The 20,968-nt window shown below is 36.8% G+C and overlaps 1 protein-coding gene across 1 annotated transcript; it reads right to left on the minus strand.

The window, feature by feature from the left end:
- Positions 1 to 511: 511 nt before the first annotated feature.
- On the minus strand, positions 512 to 20,504 carry pkp3b (plakophilin 3b). The gene is made up of 13 exons (XM_077228695.1): positions 20,040 to 20,504; positions 15,628 to 15,722; positions 14,329 to 14,960; positions 11,522 to 11,645; positions 10,002 to 10,206; positions 7,067 to 7,241; positions 6,323 to 6,440; positions 5,950 to 6,114; positions 4,974 to 5,153; positions 4,558 to 4,711; positions 3,904 to 4,099; positions 2,701 to 2,788; positions 512 to 1,287 (listed from the first exon to the last, which is right to left on the minus strand). Exons 1-13 carry the CDS (start codon positions 20,233 to 20,235, stop codon positions 1,246 to 1,248), a joined length of 2,370 nt encoding a protein of 789 aa, XP_077084810.1. The 5' UTR covers positions 20,236 to 20,504; the 3' UTR covers positions 512 to 1,245.
- Positions 20,505 to 20,968: the final 464 nt, after the last annotated feature.

The following is a 20,968-nucleotide window of genomic DNA, read 5'->3' on the forward strand; positions in this document are numbered from 1 at the left end:
CTGTTTCAGCATTTTACAATTCTGTCTTTATACTGAAGAGAGAGCTGTTTTTGGTTATTGGCTGCCCAGCATGTTCCCATGCACTCAACTAAAGGCCACAACAATTGAACACTGACCCATAATGCATTCTAACCTATCAGTCATTAGCCTCAAGAAACCTACCCAAAAAAAGATAGAAAAAGAGTTGAGCATGTATTTCACAAGGCTTTTTGTGTCAGTTCCTTTTCTGGAGAGTGTAACGTTCAACGTTCATGAACCTCTTTATACATAATAACCATCAGAACCATTTTGATTGTGCTTTGGGATGAAGTACATTAAATATTGACATCAATATGTTATATAAAAATTATTTGTGTTTCCTGTTTAACCTTTACAAGTGGCACACAAATTCTTTTGTTATACAATCCTTTGGAAATGATGATGCAAATGTTTAAAGATGCATTTCTATCTGTTTCCAAAGGCAATAGGTGTGTAATTTTTGTGCTTTCAGAGTAAGGCTTTAACAAGATACTTTGCTTCAAAGGTTTATTTCAGGTGCGATGTCACTTTTAAGCTCATTTGCACTCAAAATCCAAAGCTATTATTGCTGTAACAAGTTATCGTAAAAAGCCTGCAGCAATGTTACATGAAAAGCAAAAATATTTATTGCAAAGCCAGCAAATCTGTTTCTTTAGTTGTAAATAACTACAACATTTTAGTTCACAGTCCACTTCAGTCTCTTTTTCTCTAAAGGTCATGATTTTAGTCTGTGAACTATGAATCTGTGTGAATATATATATATATATAAATTCAACTTCAAATCTATGTTAAAAAAAACTGTCTGATGAAGATGAATTAGTCTTTGACTTGACGTGTTGCCACGGTATGTAATGGAATTAATGGTTGTTAATGTCTTCTCTCAAACAGGCTTGAGGTTTATCACACACACACACACACGCACGCACGCACACACACACACACACACACACACACACACACACAAGCATCTCAGCCTGTCTGTTAGACTAAGTGCTCCGCAAGCATTCCTCAACATCTCTGCCATGTTGTAATACTTTAAGGGTGCTGTTAACTAAAATGTATACTCTACTTGAAAACATTAGAATTCACTCTCTCCGGTACATGTCACAATATGTGTGTGTTTGAGATAAACAGGCTGGTAGCATTCACTTTGGTGGTAAAGTAAAATCCCATAGATGTTAAATGCCATCTTGTCCACTGAGTTTAGCATCGAGTCATGGACACAGATTACATGGCCACATCAGTGAAATCTCGTCTTGTGAACCCTTTCTGTAAAATTGAAAACAGAAAAAAAAGAGAAATTAGTTCTTAATTAGAAGTATATAATAGTCTAAATGTAAAAGGTAATTGTCATATGAATAAATATATTGGTATATTATATCTAGATGATGGAAAGGAAAGAAGTTGCCCCAAACTTTGATCAAAAAGGAACTTCTTGCATTCCACTGTCACATTCCACATGGACCACTGATCTGACCAACGCCATTTTGAACACCACAGACAACAGACTTTAACTAGTCTCAGCCTCGGATGGTAAGTCCATGGACCGCCCACAGTTCATTTACTGACCATTTGATGCACACCGCCCATAAAAATGGCAAGAGCTGGTAAAATATGGCCTCTTTAGAAACAAAGTACTGGCCTCTAACAATGAACGCTTCTAAAGAAGAATAAATCACTGGATTGCACACTTTTTGAGGTACTTGGCATTCAAAAGTTAAGTTTGGGCCACTACTAGATATGAGGAGAACTGTACATCTCACTTAGTTGTCTGCATTAGCCCACATTTCAAAAAATCTGTACATGTATTCTGATCACAATTGACTCAAATTTGAGTCATTGTTTTCTGTGCATTAATTCACCGACTTATTGTTATATGCATTTCAGATTTGGATATCGTGCTGTACTTTTACAAGAATGTAGGGTTGGACAGTCATATATACAGTAAGTCAGAAGGTCTCTTCCTGTGTAATTGGCCATTGTCTACAAGGCTAGGCTTTAACTATTTAAAACAACAGAACCACTTTGGGGGGGAAAGCTTTAAGTGAGTTCAAAATCAGTTTAACTGCATCTTGTGTTGATGCCAGAGAAATAACCTGACTGATACGGCCTTCAGCTCGAGTGTTAAATAGTTGCTTTTGTCAGCAGTTTTTGGTAGTGTGCTTGCCATTCTTTCTGAGTAAATTCATTTTGTTGTAAATATGCAGCAATATAATTTGAGACGTGAGAAAAGAAAAGTAATTTCAACAGTAAAAACAGAAAAGACTACATGTTTTCTTTAATTAAAGTAAAGTCTGGTAATCAGTAACGGGTTGTGGGTAAATATTATTCCAGTTCAGTTATATAACTGACTAACACAGCTCATATCACATAGGAGAGCACAGTTATGAGCAATTTTACAGTTAAACAGCTTTACAGTATCCTTAAGGAGCTATTCACACACTGTAACCGCCCATATTTATTGACTTGACATAATAAAATAACTGACCATTGGCCAAGCAGGCTGATACTCGGTAAGCAAATGCACAGAATACCCATCAGTGCAAAGTCTGTATACAGTAAGGTATCCATTTTCATATCAGATTACAGAGAACAGGCCATTTGTCGCACACGCCTACTACTGGCAACTCTGAACAGTAACATTAATTTGTGCTTTTAGCCGTGTTTTATACTGAGACTCACCTGTTTGTAGTCTCTGTGAAGTTTGCTGTACTGAAACATGTTGGACAGAACAGTGGAGGCGGCCCTAGCTGCTTTCAGCTTCCCAGGACTGAGATAGAATAAGAAGGGAGAAACATGAGAGGCAATGCTGGGACATGGTGCTCTTAATTAAACAGCTAAATAATGAAACAGCCTGTAGGCTATATTACAACAGTAGTTCTGTGAGAGCTGGTTGGTGAGGTCCAATATAAATGGGTCATTTAGAGTGCCTGATAAAATTATTTCTTATCATATCAGTTGGGTTACCGGTGAAATTTAAAGAAATTATGCTTTCTCACCTTACTGTAGCTCTAAAGTAACAAAACTGTAAGCACCATAAACTTTGGGGATCACCACTTTTTTTCAGTAAATTCACAAATTATAAACAGTAAAGCTTATATTTTATGGCACATTTTAGCTGGAAGATAATTAGATTTTATTCTATTACAAATTAAAAAGAGTTACAGTGAATCCATCAAAGAATTTCATTTATTTCCCATTATCAAGTCTATTATATCAATATTCCCGATAATAACCCAAATGTATCATAGAGTGTAAGGCTTTTTTCAGTCATTTGCCCACAAATTAAAGCATTTATATTTGTGACAAGCTCATAATGTTTTTACACTGTCTATTTAAAGTATTTAAGAGGGGTTGGTAAGAGTTTTTTAATGTTTATGAAAAAAGTCTCTTATGCTCACCAAGACTGCATTTATGAATTGAATAAAAAATTATTACAATTTAAAATAAATATTTTTCTATTTGAATATATTTTAAAATGTAATTTATTCATCTCATGGCATTTTCAGCGTCAGTGTCACGTGATCCTTAAGAAATCATTCTGATATGCTGATTTGCTGCTCAAGAAACATGTATTATCATCATCAATGTTGCTTAATATTATTCTGGAAAATGTGATACATTTTGTTCAGGATTCTTTGATAAATAGAAAGATAAAAAGAACAGCATTTATTTGAACTAGAAATCTTCTGTATCATTATAAATGTATTTATTGTCACATTTAATCATTTTAATGCATCCTTCCTGAAAAAAACGTTCACTTTTTTCAGTTCAGTATCAAGACCAGGCTTGAGAAATGATAATGTTTTTGGTTTTCATCTGAAACATTGACAATATTAAAAAAGTGAAGTAAAGCTGTCGTAAATAGCATTGCAACTGTTTTACCTGTTGTCATGAGATGTCTTAATGCTGACCAGCTTGGGTAGTCCATCAAAGTAAGTGATATCTCTTGCAGCTAGAGAGCTTCCTGTAACCAGATTGTTGAGAACCCCACAAATGTTGACCACCACGTCACTGGAAGGTTCCTTCTGATGCCCATCACTGGGGAGTTTGTTCACCAGAATATTCACCACTTTGGTAGCTACGGATAGGAAGCAAAAACAAATTTAGCTGGAATTACACAAACAAGAAGAGTGTAAGAGTGATTGATGTACTGTAAGTGTAGTTTGATGAAGGAGGCGCCCTGTGGCCCAGCAGGGATGGATTATAGTGAAGCAGAGAGCTGAGGTCAGGCTGGGGAAGAATTCAGCGGATATTGGGAATGATACAAGTATGAGTCTGATGGGAACCGAAAAGAATGTGTGGGAGTAAAAATGTGCAAGTAATCTGTCTAAGGTGGGGGCGAACAATGGGCAATGAGAAGGGAAGTTTAGTTGTAATCAGTGTTTTTTATAGTTATGGGCTTGTGCAATAACGTTATGTAGGTTTTTGCTGATCTAGACATTTTCTTTGCCAGAATGTTGCAATCTTGGCAGGGGCGTTTTACACATTGAAATGTAATTAAAGACAGAGAGCTGGGACAGAAAGTCATTCCCTAACCCATATCAGCTTTGTTTTTGCAGTGTCGGGAGAGGTTCCTCAGCAGACCCGTGAGAGAACGGAGCTCAGCATCTGTGGGGCTTCGCAACAGGTCAAGAATCACCGGCAACATCCGCTCCTGCTCCAGTGCCACACGACTCAACACAGAGGCCCACTAAGAGAGAACAAAGGAAAATCGTGAGTGAAGGAAAACGAGAGAGAATGATAACAATTAGTTAAACGTCCAGCCAGATAAAACACAAAGAAACATAGGGGGATGCTGTAAAATTAGAGCAATGGAAAAACTAAAAAAAGGGAACATACAGATGGAATAAGTTGGAGAGTTGAAGAACACACTGACAATTAACACTAAAAGTGATAAAAAGTGACAGATGCAGCTGATATGGAATATGATAATGTCAGATCTGGTATCTCACCCTGCTGTCACCCGCTGTGATGTTCTGCAGGGCTCCCGCTGCTGCCTCACGTGTGGCTGTGCTTGACTCGCAGCTCTGCAGAATGCGGTTGTACAGACCGACTATCTGAGGGTGCCAAAGCCACTCTGCTCCTTTAGGGACTCTTGCCACTTCAGAGAAGGTGGACAGCTCTTGATTCCTCTAAAGAGACACATTATAAACTCATTAAAGACAGACAGCAGGGAGTCGACTAGATGAACTATAATAATACTTTCAGTACACTGCTGAGAGCACAGAACCACACTAATGTTCAAAAGTTTCGGGTCAGTGAGATTTTTTTTTCTTTCTGAAAGAAATGAATACTTTTATTCAACTTTCTAATCCTAAAAAAAAAAGTATTACGGTTTCCACAAAAATGCAGTACAACCATACAAAAGTTTTGGGTCAATACGAATTTTTTTCTTTTCTTTTTTTTTTTTTGAAAGAGAAAAAATAATACTTTTATTCATCAAGTAAATAATTAAATTAAACAAATGTGACAGTAAGGATTTATAAATAACGTTTAAAAAGATTTCTATTTCAAATAAATTTTGATCAAAGAATCTTGAAATGTTTCACCAAATCATCATATTAGAATGATTTCTGAAGGATCATGTGACACTGAAGACTGGAGTAATGATCGGAAAAAATTAAAATTAAAAATTAAAAAATCTAAAATTCAGCTTTGACATCACATGAATAAATTTAAAATTAGAAAAGGTTATTTTAAATTGTAATAATATTTCACAATATTACTATTTTTTGATTTTACAGTATTTCTGATCAAATAAACGAACCCTTGATGATCATTAGAGACTTCTTCTGACCCCAGACTTTGAACAATAGTATTTATTATTATCACTATACTGTATTTTCAAAGAAATAATCATATATGAATAATATAAAATAGAATAATATTGCTTATACATATAACAGGCAGAGGGGAAGAGTGACTGACATCTTTTGCTTTCTTGCTCTGTGGTGTGAAGCAGCTGATTGGGTCATTGTGTCGCACGTCCTGTGCTCGAGTGGGTCCTTCCAAACGCATCTGAACCGAAGCAGGGATCTCAGAGTACAGCTGGTACGACAGGTTGCGCAGGACACATACACCGTTTTCTACACCCTAGAGATACAGAGGTACAGAATAAGGATTTCAAATGGTTTTGGAAATGTTGTAGATTACAGCAACTGATGTTCTTGATTTAATAACAATAGTTTTCTAATTGCCACCTGAAAATGGTTTTCTCTTTATAAATAATGCCACACTAACACAGGCTCAAGGCTAGCATATTATCAAGCACAAAACTTGAATGTTGATTCTCAGGTCTGACCTTGTCCTCTCCTTTCCCCTCCTGTATGGCGTTTTCGATGTATCCAACCAGAGAGTCTACCAGCCCCCGAGATTCCCGCATCTGCTGCCTGGTTCTTTCATTCACTGAGCTCAGGTTCCTTTCAATACATACAAATGGGTGATGTTAACATCCCAAGATGTTTGTTTTTTTCATGCATTTGTCTTTAAATATTTAAATCAGGTCTATAAATCTTTCCAGCAGGAAATGTGATATGTTGTATACTCTTTGTCTGGTGTCTTTTACAAACTTGCAAACTACACAGTAGCAACCAGCCATAAACATTCATATTTGTGATTGTCACCCAGTGAAAGCATATGAGTGATAGTGTGTACGGCATGTCTGTGCATCAGTGTCAGAATTGAACTCTTTTTATTTTTATTTAAGTAAAAAGTACTAGAAATAATGCAAATAGTACCTGACATAATAGACAACATCAGGTCTAGCTCTATAATATGATATTATGATATTATGAAATATACAATATATAATTTCAATATTAGAAAATTTAAATTTCGAATACTATTTTTTATGTTAAATAAGAGGCATTCATTATGGATACATTTTACAACCCCAGGTTTTAAATATCGTGGGCTTGTTACAACATTAGTTGACATTTTTGCCCCATGCTCTGGTTAATTTTTGACCATGCTGTGGATTGGTATGCTTGCAGGTATTAGAACATGAATGCTTTTAAATGCAGGCATGTATGTGTGATGGCTGTACCTGAGGCAGCCTGTGGTGTTGTAGAATATATCAGACTCAGACGCGCTCTGTTGAATGACACCAGCATCTCCTCCTCCAGATAGAGGCACCAGCACTCTCTCCGTCAGCTCAGACAAACTCTCTCTGGCCAGTCTCTCCTTCAGACTGTCTTTAGAAGACAGGTTCCACAAAATGCCTACAGAAGAGACACTCACAATTTAAACCTCTTTTTTCTTTTTACTTATAAATATAACATTCATTCGCACATCTTGAAGGAGTATAACAACTAATATATTTATATTTAAATTTATATTTATATTTCACTACAGTATATACAGTATATATACAATTTTATGAACACACATATGTGTAGTATCCCAAAAAATTATTTACATAAAATATTTCCACCTACGCCATTTATGCGGATTTTTATCATTCAGACTACATAAAACTACATAAGAAATTTCCTTAAAGGGATAATATCATCACATTTTTATTAAATAATTAAATTAAATGATCTAATGAGCTATGTAATCATATAGTTTATTAAGTTCATTATGAAAAAAACTAATTAACTGACATGTAGGGATGAATATATTAACACATGACTGCCTAGTCATGGTTATCAAGCATAACATTTGTTTTTTGTTTTTTTTACAAAAAACTGCTAAACTGCTACACTACTATACATATTACAAGTAATAGTTTGGTAGAAATAGTATTAAATGCGTTTAGGGTTTAATTTTCACTATTAACTAGTTGCTTATCAGCATGCATATTACTAGGATATTGGCTGTTTTTAGTACTTATAAAGCACATACTAATGCCTTATTCTGCCTGAACATATTCTACATCCCCCAATCCTACCCAATACCTAAACTTAACAACTACCTTCAGGGAACTACACTGCGACCAAAATGGTCGCATATGCGACCTTTTGAAATGCCATTGCGACCCTAATTTTTAATGGGTCGCAAATGTATCACTGATTATTTTTGTACCTATGTTTTTAGGCAATATGCTATGCTTTACTATGAGCATTTATTAAAACAGAAATGTGTATTTTAAGAATACGTTTTATAACGTGCTCTGAGCATTCAACACATCAAGTTGGCTACAGCCCCGCGACCGTTACTTAGATTAAAACGTACCATTGTATCAGTGCTGCGCGAGCTCTCTCTCTCAGAAACACGGACGCGCGCACACAGAGAGAGAGAAGATAATTGTAAAATGAAAATTGGCTATAGTTTAAATTTTGTTCTTGCTTGTTTTTTTTCTGTCAAAATGTCAGAAAGCATTTTGTATTATCCATCCGTGTTTTTAAAATTCGTTAAATGACGGCCGTTTTACTGCTAACACAGCCCTCATTATAGGCCTATGTCGGATTCATTTAACTTATACTTGATATTATTTTTATAATAAGTGATTTGTTATGCTATTATTGGACTTCTTTCTATTCATTGTCAACTGTTTTCTATAAATATGTTTGTATTGGCTAACATTTATTCAGCTAATGCGTGTCCTGTTTAAAATGTGCAATGTTCAAACGCAAAGACAGCACGTCACAAATAGAAGCCGTTTTCCCTGGATATTGGAATAATAAATACAACACTTTTTTTTTTCAGCATTTTTTTTTTTACTCTTTTCTAGGGGTTTCTTAATTTTAGACAAGTTGACCAGCACACATTATATGCAATGCAATATAATGCATGCGTGTCCTATGTGTGACATATTTTGCACACAGGTAAAGGTGCCCAATATCAGTCATTTCTAAAGTTAAAAAAAGAAAAGAAAAGTGTTTTTAAAAATATCTCTTTATTTGATTATCAGTAAATTTGTTTTCTATACAAAGATATCGACCATAACAGCAATATTAATATCGGTTATCGGTATCGGCCACAATTTTCACATCGGTGCATCACTACTTACGAGTTCACGAGTCTGCCCATCTGTGCAAACCATAGCATGTTGAAATCCATTTTGCTCTTTATTGTGTACAGTATTTTCTATTGCAGTAAATCTATCCCAACCAATGTTAAAGAAAACAAAAACAAGGCGGCATGTGGTTTAAAACATGGCAAGTAAAATAAAAAGCACATCTGTATGCAATACAGTTTCATTATTGTTCATTATTATCCAGAGCGGCTTACTATAAATAATTTGTGCGACCAAATCATATTTTGCGCTAGTAACTGAAAAAGTTAGTAGTGCAAGTGCCACCAGTGGAAAAGGTTAGTGTAGTTCCCTGACCTTACTAACTATTAATAAGCAATAATTATGAGTTTATTGGGGCAAAAGTCGTAGTTAATAGTTAGTTCATAGTGAGAATTGGACCCTAATCTAAAGTGTGACCTAAAATTAATTTTGAAAACGAAACAAAAAAAACACTAAATTCTCAAATGTATAAAACCATTGGGAGATGTTTAGTACACAGATCACTAAGCTGCTAGTGTCTTGTGAGGTTTTAAACTCATCACAGATAAGAGTACAAGTCATAAAATGCCACTAAGAGACCTGGCAACCCTGAGTCCAGCAGGAAAGAATGTCAAGGATTGTTTACTAAGTGAGTGTGAGTGTGTGAGGGGGTGGGAGTGATAGCAGAGCTCACAAAGCACAAAGGCCTCTGGGAGTCTACTTCCCACTGCCTCTGAGACTTGGAGTGATTCCAGGTAACAGCCAGACAACTTTTCTTTTCTGCTCTCTCTGTCTCTTTCTTTGAATATGCTCACTGCTTAACTTAACTCTCCACCTGTATGCACTGACAAATCTGCTCCAAGTTGTCATCTAAAATCACCAGACCTTTCTGATGTGGAGGACTTTTGTACTCAATCAAAACTACTAAATACACCGGCCTTCTAGCTAATATATGAGTGCCGCTGTTTATTCCCAAAGTGAAGTTCATAGTCCAAAACATTTGCCCTGCTCTGAAAAAAAAAACTCACTCAAACATGCGTACCTGTGATATTTTTGCGTAGTTCATCATCTGGTTCTCTTAAAGCTCCAACTAGTTTGCTAATGCCACCAGCTTCGATAAGTGCTGTCTTGTTGTCCATATTCTCATAGATGAGGTTGCGTGTAGCACCTGTCGCATAGCGCTGCACCTCCTGGTTCTCACTGCTGAACAGCTGTACTAATGCTGAAATGCCCTTCAAACTGCGCACCTGCGCGAGAATAAAAACATCTAGTTTAGTTCGGCGAGAAAGAAAAATAATTTTTAATCAGTTCATTACTTATATTGATTCCTAAATTATCCCAGGTCTCTGAATCCCATTTCTGTGCTTCACACTTAGCAGACAAAAATAGTTAATCTACTCAACAACACTTTTTCAGCCTAACATGGCAACCTGCTCTGACATCTGTCTATGTTTTGCCATCATGTGCTCTCAGGCGGAATGTTCTGCTCCCTGAGGTTCAGGATAAAGATTGAGGACAGGGTGAAGGTATTCTCTCCATCTGGCTTGAGTATAAAATATAACAATAGTGAAGAAAAAGTAGCTTAGCCTAGAGCTTGACCATGCTCAATCAGCTATACAAATAGATATTTTACTTACATCTAAGAGGACAGGAATAATTTTTTTCCCTTGAACATGGCCTAGAAAGGGATTTTTGTCATTTTGTATGGAATTATTATTAATTTTGAATAATTGCAAGATATTGACTTTTTTTTCGCAGAATTGCAAGCTATATTCTTGGATTGCAAGAAATTAAGTCAGAATTGTGAGATATACACTCGCAATTGCTAGTTTATATATAGCCATTCTGATTTTATTTCTTGCATTTGCGAGTTTAAATCTTTACATTTTTTCTCAGAATTGTGAGTTATAATCTTGGAATAGTGAGAAATTAATTTTGAAATAAAATAATAAGTCGCAATTACATTTTTAATTTCTATTCTGTGGTGGAAACAAGCTTCGATAACTTTGTCTACTTTACAACTCAACAGACAAATCTTCCAACTACTTGGGGGGAGTTTCCACCTGTGCTATTTTTTAAATGATGTGTTATTGTACTTATGTATAAGTCTTTTGTCACTGATCATTTCTGTTTCTTCAGTGTCTCGCGGCATGAACTTCACACTTTTTAAGACTGAGTATAGTTCAAAACACTTTGCCTTTCAAAAAAACGTCACTAGACCCCGGCATTCTGTTCCTGTCGGATGCACTTCATCTGGCTGTTTTTGAAAGGAAGAACACATCCTGTGTGTACGCCCTCTAATCTTGTCTAAACAGAGCTCTGTTGCTGCCCTGGACAAAAGGTTTTCATGTACAACACAAGCAAATTTTGCCCTGGTTGGACTCCAAGGTACCAGAAATTTGGACACCGTAAATAATCACCAAATTTAAAATACGATCTCACTTTGTTGTTGATTGAAGTCAAAATTTTCCTTAGTTCTTCCATCGTATGTGTTATTTCCATAGTGTCCATTGTTTCAGATGCTTATTGCTGAACTAATATAATGTTTGTTTTTGTTTTTACCATGGTCTTAGCTTCATTGCTGTGGTAACACTGATGCTGTATGTAGGCTGCTCCCAACATCTGCATTGCAACGTCAGTAGAAGAGATGTAACTGACTGCTGTGGTCATGTCCAGGTTATGGATTCTGCTCATTAACACAAACAAAATGGAAAGTGTTACAAAAATATATGATACTTAAAATAAGTCATACATTAATGTGTTTAAACAAAAACATAACATTTAATATATAAGTCGAATACACTAATATTCAAAAGTTTGGGTAAGTAAGAGTAAGAAACACTCTTTTTCAGCAAGGATGTATTAAGTTGATCAAAATTGACAGTAGGCTAAAGACTTTTACATTGTTACCAAATATTTATATTTTAAATAAATACTGTTCTTGTGAACTTTCTATTCATCGAAGGATCCTGACAAAATGTATCACAGTTCCCACAAAAATATTTACTGTTTTTGTGGACTGTTTTTATAAAAATATATTTAAAGGTGCAATGTGTAAAATTTTGAGTATCTATTAACAGAAATGCAATATGACATCCATAACTATGTGTTCAGTTGTGTATAAAGAACTTACTTAATAAACCGTAAGGTTTTTATGACCTTAGAATGAGCATTTATATCTACATAAGTGCGGGAATCCACTTCTATGAAGGTCGACATATTGTGACGTCATGTTTATACCGTAGCCGACAGCGAACAAACAGCGTTACAGAGCACGTTTCGTCACTACCTTGAAAGAGAAGCCGCAGAAAGCTAGAAGCTAGCCATAAACACCTTGAGTAGTGACTTTTCCCTTGTCAGTAATATGTAGTTGGATTGTTTCATGTAACTTAATTCTTCTCCCTCGCTGTGTTATGGCTTTGCTATGTGGGGATAAATGTGCTGGTTACGTTCGTGAGACAGCTGATTAGTACTCTTGTCATTGACCGTAAAACAGTTACAGGAATCACCAACCCGTCGATCTTGGAAGCATTTTAAGTCGATCGAGTTTCCAAAATCAGAGAAAAAAAGCCTATTGTGTGTAGTAAATGGTGTCTAGGGGATGCGGAAGCCACAGTAACAGCTCATATTTAGCCAGCTAAACGTTTAATACCCTGTTAGAAAAAATATATAGTTGCATAGTTTCATGTGGTTCTTCTCCCTCGCTGTATTATGGGTTTGCTATGTGGGGAGAGATGTGCTTGTTACGTTCGTGAGACAATCAACTAATTACTATTATTATATTACGTATTAAGACCCTTGATCCTCACCTGACTATGGCTCTGTAAACTTTATCCATGATGTGGTTTATAATGGACTGTGGTACAGAAACTTGGTATACTCTGGCTATTCTCTGCCGTCTCAGACGACAATGTTTGTCCCGTTTTCGCCACAGTAGCTTCTTCGAAAGGGAGGGGTGAGCGGTGGGCTGAGCCCTTAGTGTAAACTCGCAACCGAACCGCTAGATGTCGTTAAAAGTCACACACTGCACCTTTAATTAGATGTTAAATTGTAATACTATTTCGCAATATTACTGTTTTATCTGTATTTTAATTCAAATAAATGCAGCCTTGGTGAGCATAAAGGCCCGTTCACACCAAGCACGATAACTATAAAGATAACGATAAAGATAACTATATATGCGTCCACACCAACGACCGATAACGGTCTTTTTATTCTAAGCATGCGCGCGCCCGCGCTGCGGTTTCAAAGTAGCGAAAATGGATGACCTGCTGCTGCTTTACGTTACAAAAAAATATCAAAAGAAAAACAGGCGCTTTTGGGTACACGATATCCTTAAAAGACGAGAGGAGTTGGGAGAATCCGAATTTTATTATAATTGTTGTTTACAACATGTCATTGAATATGTTTTTGCTGTTCTTATTGCCTTTACATGTCTTTCCCAGCAGATGTCCTCAGCCAGCATGCTATGTTCCGAGTGCATCTAAACACTGAATTTAGCAAGTCTAGTGTAATCGATCTAATCTAACAGTGAATTTATCTGACGAAGTCAATGATGGGATAAAAACATCAACTAGTCAACAACTTTATGCATACAATGCCTTTTTCACTGCAACTCCAGCAATGTTGTCAAAACTAGCGCTGGATAGCCTACCTGAGGTAATTTTGTTAAGTTACACTATGCTAAACTGCATAATATCTCATCGTTAATACTTCTCACCATTTATTCCCAGGATACGACCGATTGCTTTCCATATATCCATCTTTTTTAACGTATCCTTGAAAAGGGGGTTTGACCTGTCAAACACTGGGGGATTTTTTTGAACCTCGATGATTAACTTCTCTGCAGTGTCATCTTACATTTTAAACGCGCGAGACCTTTGAATTAGAATGGATTCTGATTGGCTGTCAGTGTTTTATCATTAGACAGATGGGAAAAAATCGTTCTGAAAGTGATCCCAACTATATCGTTCCTCATATCTTTATCGTTATAGTTGTGGTGTGAACTCTGTTATTCTTTAATATGGAGAACGATTTTTAGAATTATATATTTATCGTTATCTTTATAGTTATGGTGCTTGGTGTGAACGGGCCTTAACTCTTTAAAAAAAATAACGGCTCCCAAAATTTTGAACGGCAGTGAATGTGTTTAAGATATACTAATTGATGATGTATCAAGTGTTGATACCTTGTACCCTCAAAAGTTTTTATCATGTACACTGCATTGTATGAATGCTTCTATGTTGTATATTTATTAACCTTGAGTCATTAATAGCCACATATATGAAGAATTTTGTAGACATAGCATGAGAATACAGCTAAATGGAGATGTACTGCTTTTTTGTAGTTAAAAGAAAATTGTATATTACCCGCCAAGAGTATCCACGGTTTCATTGGCAAATCCATCATAAACGTCCACACCACGACCGACACTCTTCATACTATGCACAGAACCTGCTCTCCTCATGGTGCTCTGGTATTGCCCAGCACCCATCAGACTGGTGCCCCCAGTGGACATCTGTTGCCACTGCATTGAGCTGCCGCTAAGCCTTTGCTGCTGTTGCTGCTGCACCTGACGATTATTTATGCGGTTGATGGTCCGGTGGGAAGGGCCTTTAAATGAATATTGATTAGCCAACTCTGCCTCCCTCCATCCTGTGTTGAAACCCTCCCGTGCCAGGGTCCCACTGAGTTGCCTGTGCACCGCATTGGGTGAAGGGCTGTGGCCATAGGACGGCACCCAATTCGCTTCAGGAGATGGCTGCCGTTGCAACGTGAGCCCGGCCATTGCTGCCATCTCCTGCTCAGTCCGATTCAGTGTCCTCGATTCTGATGTTTGCATTTGGTTGTAAGAGCCACTCAGATGTGAATCATCGTTGTACATGTACGGGCGGCCCACTACGGCGGGAATGGGCACGCCATGGCTTATTCTTTTCCGTGTGCCCATTTCTGCCACAGAGCGAGAGGAAAATTCCCCTGCGTACTGAGACAGTCGGGGCGTCTGTGCAAAAGCAAGTCATACGAATATTAGAATTATATAAAAGCAACATTTTTGTCTGATATGAGTGATTAAGTACATGCTAACTCTTCTTGCAAGGCTCACTGCTATCTCACAGAAGGGGTAACGTAACGGCCTCCGGTCTACCATTTGGCACATGAGGTCTTGGGTTAGGAATGTTTCAGATGCACTTTGGGCTCTGAGCTCAATTCCGCAGCTTGCTAGAAACTGCACTTCACTTTCTAAACACAGCTCCCACAGGAATACGCAAAATACCGCATCATTGTGTGTGCAGGGTGCAGCCACACAGGGTGTCATTGTCAAGGGATTGTGGACTTGGCAAATTAATCCAATAAAAAAACATTCATAGTAGGCAGTACTGATCTGATTTTAAAAGTGCTAACAGTGAAAAAGTATGTAAAATTAAAGAATTTTAGTAAGTAGCTAGCATAAAACTAGAAAAAACGTACCAATTGAAATTAACAATGTAATTTCTTAAAGGCTTTAAAGTTCTTTTAAAATTGGACCTTGAAATTAAATGGATGTGTTACTGCAGGGTTTTAAATGGAAATGTTGCAAGGCTAAATCCATTGCTAAAACAAGCTTGAATATTATTGTTTCAAATAAGTGAGGATGCAATTGAAAATTTTGTGAATGTGGTCACACTTACCGCCATTGTTCTGTTGCCATTGTAGATAAGAGACTTGGAACTGAATCCAGGGCTTTTGGATTGGTATCTCACAGTGGATGAGTGGCCATTAAATTCTAGAAAAGAGGACCATTAAATAAAATGTTAAAACAATGTATTTGTTTATGAGCATATTTATGGCTAACATGTTTGTATTATACATATATTATTTCCCTTTAGCAAAAATAAATAAATAAATAAATAAATTATGTCATCATTAACTTAACTACAACATTAATGACTTTTCTTCTCCAAAAACAGAAAATAAAAATATTTTAAAGAATGTCTCAACTGTTTTTTGTCCATACTTTTCTTCTTTGAAACAGAAAATAAAAATATTTTAAATGGGATATTCAATACAACATTGAGGAAACTGTTAAAAATATCTTCTTTTAAGTTTCACAGAAAAAGTTTTTTTGGTCCATTTTGCAATCCAGATAATTATATTCGTAGAAACAAGAACAACTCATGAAACTTTCCAGGTGGCTTTCATTTTGATGGGATTTCTTCCAAAGCATTACCTTGGTCAAAAGTGACACAAGACCCAGTTGTGTCACCTGATCTTTGTTTGCCATTCAGCTCTCTGACTTTGTGCTTCAGCAAATTTTAAAAGATCAGGTTTCTATCAGTGCATGGCTTCTCAACCCAGTCTGTTTCAAACAGTGCTGACTACTAGTTGTTCACATATAATAGACGTGAAAATGCATTAGGTTTAAGTCTCCAAAACATGCTCAAAGGAAGTTATTTCATGGGTGAGAGAGGAAGTCTGCTATAGCAATCACACCGTAAAGGAATGAAACAGAGGGAAAAGACGATGACGTCATAGGGTGGTCCTTTGTCTTATTTTCTGTTTTTTGGAGGTACTTCAGTGCTCTATTCTCGTTTTTTTATGTTCTTATTCTCTTTTTTTCTCTTTCTTTCCTCTGTACACTGACTTTTGTAGACAAACAAAAAACAACTTGAGTGGTTGATCCCTGTATGAAAGAAAACCTCACGATAAAGCAGTTGGACAGTAAGAAACAGAAATTGTCAACATTCAACAAACCAAAGTGAGTCAGCAATCCATTCCAGTACCACTGGATATAAGGACAAGCAACAAACCCATATGACTGGGTTCAGAGGAGTGGAATTGCTTCAGTTTTTGTGATGACTGAAAGATGAGGTCAACCATATATTGCTCCTCCCAGAGGAGAGATGAATTTCAGCCGAAGCTCCATATAAATGTGTCGCGATGTTGCTCAATAGATGAAAAGATCAGATTGACTTTGGCAGATCTTTATAATATTTTCTGAACTTACTATTTTTACGGAACTTATTAGACTAAAACCATCTATCTTAATATCTTTATTCAATGCTGGAATCTAATAAGACAATAATAATGCAGAAAATGCAGTGATCTCCATTTCCATAATCATTTAAAATGTTTAAAGATTCTTAATTATCCTCATTATCACACCTTTCTCCTCAAACTGTCTTTATCGTAAAACATTTTCCCATTCAAATGTCTAGCTAATTCCTGTTTCCACTGACGTTTCTAATCTGTCCGTGGGAAGTCTGACAGGAAACACAAACGCCCAAATTAAAGTCTTGGCAAGAATGTCTAAAGGTTCGAGACCTGACCAAAGCTGTCTTTATCTTGATTCACTGTGACTATAAATCTTTTTTTTAAATCAGCATTTTCTTGAACTGGCACTATTTCAGACCTTTGAAGTGCACTGTATTGAGGGTTCCCGGCACGGATAGCCAGTAAATACAGAAGTTTATTAAATGATAAATTCATTTATATTTTGCGGAAGAGTGTTTAAGGAACATAACTTCTAAAATTTAAACATCTGTTTTGTTTTAGAGATCCTTGGCATGACATTTTTGTCTTTGCTCATCTCCTTCTGTTTTTCAGTAGATTAAGAGTACATTCCACAACCTTAATTAATTCCTTAATGTTACTGATATGCAGGCTGTATTGATACTTCAACGGTGGTGTTGATTTTAAATACATACATTATTAGACTACAGAATTAGTTGTATTACTTTGTTTTCTACAAAAACATTAGCAAAATGTAAAAATTAAAATATACATAAAAAACAAACAAACTATAAACTATTACAAAAAAGCAAATCCGCCCCGTGTTTACGAGGGATGTGACTGTCACTGGACCATCTAAAATTGTCCCATTATAAGCCCAAGTGCAATAACAACACAACACTGCTGCTGGAATTGATAAAATGTGAGATTCTTAATGCACATGCTCAATAAATCACTAGAATGAGTCTGAGGATGATTAAAACCCATGCAATCCCTAAATTCCCTGACATGTTGGTTACCAAATCTGAGTAACTGAGCATAAATCTTGATGATAATTCAATAGCACTGTGCGCCATATTTAGGATAATTGCAAAGCAGCATGTTGTCTGTTGCATGCCAGTGAATGCACCTTAAAAACAAGACAACTGTTTTTTCACAGTTACTCATTCTTCACATCCTCCCATTCAAGTCTCCCATAAGTTAAAATAGCACTGCCGTACTGACAAAACACTCTGAATCAAAGCAGGAAACTCTTCTGCAAAGGACGTGGAAGTGTGACCAAGTGTGCGACAGACCAGGTCAAACTGAGCTCATGTTCAAGCTGAATATGCATAAACAAATGTAAAAGATAAATATACCAAATATATATTCCAATGATTTCTTCTGTTGTAGTTCATTCTGTACTTGGGAGAAATCACTGAAGAACAGCAGCTTGGTCATTTCGTCTTCTTTTCAAAAGGTCACGTCCGAGCTCATTTTTGAACATAAGCCAGATAGGAGCTCTCAAAGTCACTCGCTGCGATTAGGCTCAACAATAGGGTCAAAGTTTAAATGCCTAACATTCCTCTTGCTAACAGGCATCCCAAAGGCAAGAGTTTCTGCCGGATTTAAATGTTACCGGTTAGCCTCGTTTTTTCTAGTCGTATTAATCAGTCGTCACAATTTTAGTGAAATATTAAATAAGAAATGGACTTTGCTATAATTTGCATGAGATCTGCTGTATACTTCATCTTTAAGAATGGTATACTACACTATAGCTTAATCCTTAGGTACCTATTCCTGTTAATTTGTGATTTTTGACCTAAGTGCTTCAGTAAAGCATTAGTTCAGTTATATTTCAGCCACCTTCTTGACAAGAGAAGTTTCGCTACAGGGCAGTGGGTGGTGGGGTGTGGGGTGTTGGGGAGGTGGAGACTGAGGTTTGGCCTAATTTCTACCTGTCTTTCTAAGCCAGAGAGGAAAGCGATACCTTTCCCACGGGTTACACTCCACCTCCTCCACAAACATCTACATACACACTGCTCACAATGGCTTACATCTCTAAATCACAAGTGCTGAGTGATTCATTTTACACATCTGCATTTGAATGCCTCTATATATCTTGTCAAGGTTTCATTGCAGAACAATGGGCCCATTTACACAAGCTTATTCCATTCGTAACGTTTACAAGTTTAACTCCATTCTGAGGGCCAATTGACCGTTTAGTTTTCAGGAAAACGTCAGGATATCAGCTGTTCCAAAGTATTTGTGTCCTGTTTTTAGGGGGTTCCCAGCAGCCAAACTCAGCCAAATGCAAAACAAAATGAATGAAAATGATCACTCACAAAAGTCAGTGTTTTGTCTCTATTATCCAAGATACAAAGCAACACAACAAGCATGCTGTGCACACCTGCAGCATATGCAATGAACACATGAAGACCTACAGATATTTGCATACTGATGCAAATCAAATCCTATCTGTCTCACCCAGAGTATATGCAGAGCTATTGTGTTCAAAAGTTCAGCCGGAATGATGTAAGATTTTTCTTATATTCTGATTGTTTCCTTAAACTACAGAATATATAATAGAATTATTCATATTATAGTATCCATGTTATATTTACATAATTACTGGTATGACGAGCCTTGGTTTTTTCTGGTATAACAAATTAGTTAGAATTTTAAACTATTAAAATACAGGAGACAAAAAAAAGAGTAATTCTGGCGAATTTAACATTTGAAAACACCAACATTTTTAAAAGTTACTTAAAGAGGAAATAACAATTTTACATTTTTTAAACTGTATTTCAAAGTTGAAATTGTTGTTTGTTTGTTTTTTGTTTGTTTTTTGGGGGGGGGGGTATGTCTTTAGAATCATCCTAAATTCACTTAGTATTAAAAATTCTTCATGTACTATTTTGATGAGCTGCTATACAGTGCTATGTAAACTGAAATATGTTTAAAATTGTACACTGTAGTTTACTAAATGTAAAAAAAAATAAAAAAAAAATAAATAAGTCCAATGTGCACATTCCAGGGCAGTTTATATGCTATCCGAGTTGTGAAGAGCACAGCACCTCATACGGGATCATCCTCAGCAGGTTTTACTCACCTGTAGAGGCGTTGAGTCGGGATGAGGATGAGGATTTCTCCGCCATGCGCTGCTGGACCTGCTGCTGGACGCGTCTGGCTTTCGATAGGTGATCCTTCCTGGGATGGTCGTCGGTCGGGATCGCATATGTAGTGACCGAGGTGCTGGGCTGTAAGGCGGAGAAGAATAGGCCCTCAGTGGCCACAACTGCACTCATCGTGAAGTCCGAAAACTCGCTCGAAAAATGACACAATCCAAATAGTTTGCTATTTGCGCGTTGAAAAAGATTTTTTTCGAAATCCGAATTTCGTGAGAAAGTATATTTTTCCCCACCACGAATGTTCTTCTAAAAGAATTCCAATATGAAATAAAAGTAATTTGCCCGGAGCGCAGGTCAAATGAACAGCGCTCCGTACACTTGATCTCCAGCTCTACGTAGGCAGCAGTGAGTGCGCTACTGTCGTCAATAGAGACAGGGAGAGAGTGGCCGGACGGGGGCGGGGCGTCCTCATTCAACATGCTCTCAGCACTGAGATATGCGTTTATCACATAGTTTAGAGTTACAATGGTAATATGAGATCCAGGGTGACCACCCCTCCCGCAGCATTTTCACCCCTTGTCCCGCACCTCGCGTATTGAGAAAATGTCCCGCATTTTCATCAGCCTGTTGGTTTTTGAATATCATATTAAGAAAACGTGCATGCGTTCTTTTGCCTTTTTAAGAAAGCATTTTATTTAATTTTTTTGCGGTGTAGTTTTTCATCTATATTTAACAGCACTTTGTCAGATGTAGGCCTACAAATAACAGCCGTTTTTAAAATCCTATCCAATGGTTGAAAGGACAGGAGTAAACATGGTCACTAGAGGGTTGTGACGGCTGTCAATCAAAATGTGGAGCGGTGATTCGTTCCATGTTTTCCCTTTCAGAAAACATATGGATAATTCGGTAA

This window comes from Siphateles boraxobius, unplaced genomic scaffold, assembly GCF_051911475.1.
Source record: "Siphateles boraxobius isolate OS27281-9 unplaced genomic scaffold, OSU_SipBor_1 130, whole genome shotgun sequence".
In the NCBI taxonomy this organism is placed as follows: Eukaryota; Metazoa; Chordata; class Actinopteri; order Cypriniformes; family Leuciscidae; genus Siphateles; species Siphateles boraxobius.